Source organism: Bombus impatiens, unplaced genomic scaffold, assembly GCF_000188095.3.
Source record: "Bombus impatiens unplaced genomic scaffold, BIMP_2.2 scf_1055, whole genome shotgun sequence".
NCBI classification, from domain to species: domain Eukaryota; kingdom Metazoa; phylum Arthropoda; class Insecta; order Hymenoptera; family Apidae; genus Bombus; species Bombus impatiens.
Window position 1 is genome coordinate 288,108 of NT_177474.1, and position 5,375 is coordinate 293,482.

Sequence of the window (5,375 nt, forward strand, 5' to 3'; positions counted from 1 at the left end):
AATTTGCATATTACATCGAGTTGAATAAGTGTTTCGAGTAAAGTTTAACGATTCGTCCGCTAACGAATTTCTCAACTCTGTGAGAAGTCATTGTGAAATTCATTTTAAAATGTTCGCTGCTTCTCATAAAATTCTGAAACAACGCAACAAAGAATATAAGTCAAAGATCGGTCACATTAGCAAATTCAAGAGTAACGAAGGATCGCATCCGGTTCGTCGCAGGATCACGTTGCGGGTCAAACGGCCTAGCAGTTACAAAACGATAGTGACACCGGTATCGCCAAGAAAGAGTAACCCAATCGTCTTTTCTTCGAGGCACGCGTGTAAACGTATCCATACGCGAGGAACGAAGGAAACTTAGCTGAAAGTGAAGGAAGGAGCGAACGATGGTAAAGAAGGAAAAAGACGACGAGGAAGACAAGGAGGATGAGGAGGAAAAAGAAATTCCGTAGGGACGAAGTGTAGGTCCGACCAGACGTGTTATCGACGCTCTGCCAACCCCTTAAATCAGCGAAGGTAGGTGAGCGAAGGGGGTGAAACAGAAGAAGAAAAAGAAGACGAAGAAGAAGAGGCGGAGGGCAGATCCACCTTTCCTTTTCTCTGATCCCTCGATGTTCTTTCTTTTTCTTTTTTCTTTTTTTTTTCTCTCCCAAGTTCGTGACGAAGAGAGGACATGCGCATGCAGATCACGTTGGTTGTAGCCAAGTGATAGCGTATCTGTGGGCGGCGCGTGCGTGTGGTCCTTCTATGTCCCCTTTAACTCCCATCCTTACCTTCGTTTCTTCCACCATGCTCGAGGGAACTCTCCGGCCCGTTTCAAGTCTCTTCTGCCGTCTCTCTTGCTCTTTCCCTTTTCACCTTATACCTGGATCCTACCGGTTTATACCTCTCTTCGCTTTTAAACGAGGAAATGACAGACTTAATACGCGATTTAATACGTATCTACCTGACGATACGCTTTCCGCGCCGTGCCAAAGATCAGCATTTTCGACGATGGTTTTATTTTCTCTCTTCTTTTCGTTCGATAACTTTTAACGGCGCCGATAACCATCAAATACGCTTCAGCGAAACCCGCGTACAAATTTCAAAGAAAACAAAATTGCTAAAAGCCGAAGCAATTAAAACGAGCGAAAACGTTGGCTAATCGACGGGTGCCAATCGTATCCTCCTGAAATATTGTTAATTAAAATCCGAAGCCTGCGACAAACCAATAGCGAAATCAAAATCATCGGGAAACAGTGCAACTCGTGTCGTAAATATCGAATGGTATCTGGATTATATCCCGGCGAATTAATTTCGCCGCACTAGCTGTCAAGAAATTATGTAAATTCGCTTTACAAGGCTGAGACACGAGGTTTCACTCTTCCCTTCCTTTCCTTTCCTCTCTTCTCTGCCCTTTCTTTCTTTTTTATTTCTGATCCGGATCGGAATTCCTCGAGTTTCCAGGTTCGAGAACGAACTCCTAGTCGAGCAGCCTGTTGGAAGAAGTGGAAGTCGACCGGTCGTACGAGATTCTCCTTATCGACGCGAGCTGTCCCGTGTTCGGCCCGTTCCCGGGCCCGAAATAGCGTATTCGGACCCACCTCGTGCCTTTCCAGCACCTACCTTCGAAAAAGAAACGTAACCCTAGACGTATCGCGGTGTCATGTCCCGCGCACCTGGCGGCCTCGTTCTTTGTAACACGATACACGCGTTTCTTCTTCTTGTTCTTCTTCTTCGTCGTCGTTCTCTCTGCTGCTGTTCTTTCTTCTTCGTCCTTTTCTTCTTCTACTTCTACTTTAACTTCTTCTACTTCGTTGCTGTTGCCTTGTGCTTATTCTACTGTAGATAGACGCTGCTTTTTACTTAAATGTATTATGCACGAAGTAACGCAGTATATTACGAAGTAAACGCAGTTGATGATATCTTCTAAGATATTTCTCATCGCTCTGATAAACCAGACTGATAAACGAGAGTGATCTTAAAGAAATCTTGGAAATTAATTTTCATTTTCGCGGGGAAAGGAACTGACCAAAAACATCAACGACAACGAGAGTTTAAAAAATAATATAATAAAAGTTTATTTTACACGTACAAACGAAACACAACGTGGGCACGTAGGTACACAGTGTGAAAGAAATACGAGGCGATCCTTTTGTATGTCCTACTCCGGCTACCTATACATACGTATAATACGTCATAATTACAGATCTAACGATCATGAATCCGTGAATAACATCCTGATATGCAGTTATAATTATACCCTATGTATTAACAACTACGAAATACATACGCAGCTAAAAACACACTAAAAATCAAGGACGGAAGGTCCGCTTAACTCGCACGAGTCTCCGTTATCTATCCTCTCGTCTCGAATAACTCCCAATATTAACCAATCCACTCTTGAACCATATTAGATCACGATCGATATATCGATATATATAAAAAGTAACGTCACCGATGTACCAAGTCACGGTAGAACTCCATTTATCTGAACCTGTCGGGATGCAGGTAGTTCACGTAATAGGAGTTTGCCGATTCTCCCTACTATTTATAAGATTTTTCGTTTATATAATAGAAATGAACATCGGGACAAATATCGATGTAGGCGAGCTATCCTTTATAGAGAGCGATAACAAAATAAAAAATAGGCCTGCTCGGTGTATATTTCGCTGTATAGTTCGATATTTTATCGGAACGCTCGCGCGACAAAACTGGTTCGTCCGCATCGAATCTAAAAGAATTTAATCGGCAGGAGATCATTTAGTCGAGCACTAGCTGAAATTTCGTTCCAATAAATAGAGTTCCACTGTACGTATGAACCGTCCGAATGACCAGCCTGAAAATTTTTCTCGAGTCCGTACGCGAATAAATTTTCCTAGTACAATGCCAGACTTGCCGCGATCGGTGGACGGAACACTAGGACGTTTCCTGTAGCACCACGGCCCCGGTGCCGGGCACAGGTATCCCCGGCGGCGGCGGTGACGTCGATACACCCAAATTGTGAGTCAACGAGTGCCTCCTGAGGTCGCAGTTCCTGCGGAACACCTTGCCGCAGGATGCACAATGGTAAGGTTTGATGTCCGTGTGCGTGAGAAGGTGGGTCTTCAGGTTGCTCCTCTGGTTGAAACTTCTGGCGCATACGGGACACTTATGGGGCGATTCCTCCATGTGTAGAATCTTGTGCACCGCGAGGGTTCTGCTTTGGCAGAATCCCTTGCCGCATTCCGCGCATTTGAACGGTTTTTCCTTGCTGTGGATGTACCTGGAACGAGTGAAAGATCGTTTTTTCTCTTGATTCAAATGCGCGCGCGATGATGCCGATGACAGATGTTCAGATGAAGAGGTTGGAATGGTCAGTAATGGGATTAGAGGGATTAGGGGGATTAATGATTGTTGGAGCGGCCGAGCGTGAAAATTTTCGTTTGGCTTTCCGAGATGAACGACTGTTCGGGTGAAAGTGGTTTATCATTGGCTTAGGTTAGGTTAGACCGAAGTTTGGGAGTGCATATATACTGGTGAGAGGATGTTTGAGTTGTTAGAGACATAGGAAATGGGTGGTAACGTGTGTGTGTGCGTGTGTGTTTGTGTGGGTGTGTGTCAACTAGGATTATAAGTATACAGTAAGCATTTAGCGACACGAATAAGGATGTTTAAATATTACTATACGTGTCTGAGGCAAAGTATCCACATAAATAATAATGCGAATAAAAATATACCCCGATCTAAGCGAACGGAAATTAATTTCATCTTCCTCGGACAATCGTCAAAATGCTTTCAATTTTTCATTTCGATAAATCACCAAACGTTTCGTCGTCTCTCCCATAAAGCGATAAAAGGAACAGCGTACAATATACGTTAGTTAAAAAAACAGATAACACGAAGAGCATACGCCACGACTATTTTTAAGCTCAATGCTCGAGTCCAATTAACGGGAATTGCGAATGTATCGTGTCGTCGTGATTAATGATCAAGATACAAAAAGCCCGATAAATTGTCACGAATTGATCAACGTAATTAATACACCGTAGCTGTATTCTGATCGCCGTCGTAATTACATGTTGGACCGTATCATTTCGTCGTATTTAGACGGCACACGAACATTGCAATCAATTTGAACAGGCTCGTGTGCTCGCTCGCGCGTGCGCTCGAACACCTCACGGGGAAGAAAGCCCGTTTCACGAGGTGCCATGATTGGTATAACTACTTTTGCCGTGCACACTTCCCTCGGCTCATCAGCATATATAATGGCAGCTTTATCTTGCGCGTCTCTTCCGCGAAGAGATCCCCCTTCGAGCTAATTTTTTAATAACTTCAACCGGCATCTTTGAACGCAGGTAAATTGAGTTCAATTATCGTCAATTCCAGTTCGTAATGATTTGGTGTCGAAGCTTTTCGATCGATAAGAATTTGCATACTTTTTTGCGAGAAGTTTGGTAAAATCAAAAGTATAAAACGTTAAGACGCGCAAGAGGATCGATAAAATCTCGATCAATGGCTAAAAGTTTCAAGATCTTTGATATCGCTAATAAACATTTAGATTAGGAAGAAACTCGGCTTCGAAAAATCCAATGGACGAATCAAATTCCTGTTAGAAAGATATCCCAACAGAGAGCTATAAACTTTCGATCAACGACTAACTGGAAAAACCTGAAAAAACAAGCGATAAAACGTTCAGAATTCCAGGAAATCTTGATCCACGATTTTAATAAATTCTAAGTAAATTCGCAACGCTTTCACAGTATCCGAATCGTGTAAAATAATCTACGGAACCACAACGTGCATCCATAAAGCGATTCACGACGTGCCATTCTCCAGCTTACCTATGATCCCTCAGGTGATCCTGCCGTCGGAAAGCCTTTCCACAAATATCGCACGAGTACGGCCGCTCGTCGGTGTGCGTTCTTTCGTGTATCAGCAGATTGTAGCTTTTCGTGAACTGTCGGCTGCAAAACTTGCAGATGAATTGTTTCTTGGGCCTGGACGCCCTGCACGTCCGCGGTATGCTCGACTCGGCGGAAGTGGACGTGGCTTGAAGCGGCGACGACGAGGACAAAGACGAGGACAGCGACGAAGAAGAGGACGAGGAACAGGCGGACGACGAGGCCGGGGACGTGAACGAAGAAGCGGCTATCTGCGACAAGGACGACGACTGCGGTATCGTCGTCGTAGAACTCGAACTCGCGCGATTTCCTTCCGATATCCGTCGCAACAACGCCTCGTGATTACCGGAGGACGTCGCCACGGAAGTGTCTCTCAACAACACTTGCTGCTCCTCCAACAGAGCCAAATCGTCGTCGGGATCTGCGATAAAATCCAACCGTGCCTCTTCCTCGTCGTCCGGGGATTGCAACAGCCTCTCGGCAGCTAGCTGATCGTTCTTCGACGGTATCGTC

General features: G+C 44.6%; 1 protein-coding gene across 1 annotated transcript in view; it reads right to left on the reverse strand.

The window, feature by feature from the left end:
- Nucleotides 1–2,035: 2,035 nt before the first annotated feature.
- LOC100742481 (protein sister of odd and bowel) overlaps nt 2,036–5,375 on the reverse strand; it is a 4,577-nt gene continuing 1,237 nt past the window's right edge. Inside the window, exons 2-3 of the mRNA XM_012391301.3 lie at nt 4,803–5,375; nt 2,036–3,244 (exon numbers count right to left, since the gene is read on the reverse strand). The exon at nt 4,803–5,375 is cut by the window's right edge and continues 3 nt beyond it. Coding sequence (XP_012246724.1) covers nt 2,899–3,244; nt 4,803–5,375 — 919 coding nt within the window. The 3' untranslated portion in view covers nt 2,036–2,898. The remainder of the gene's footprint in view (nt 3,245–4,802) is intronic.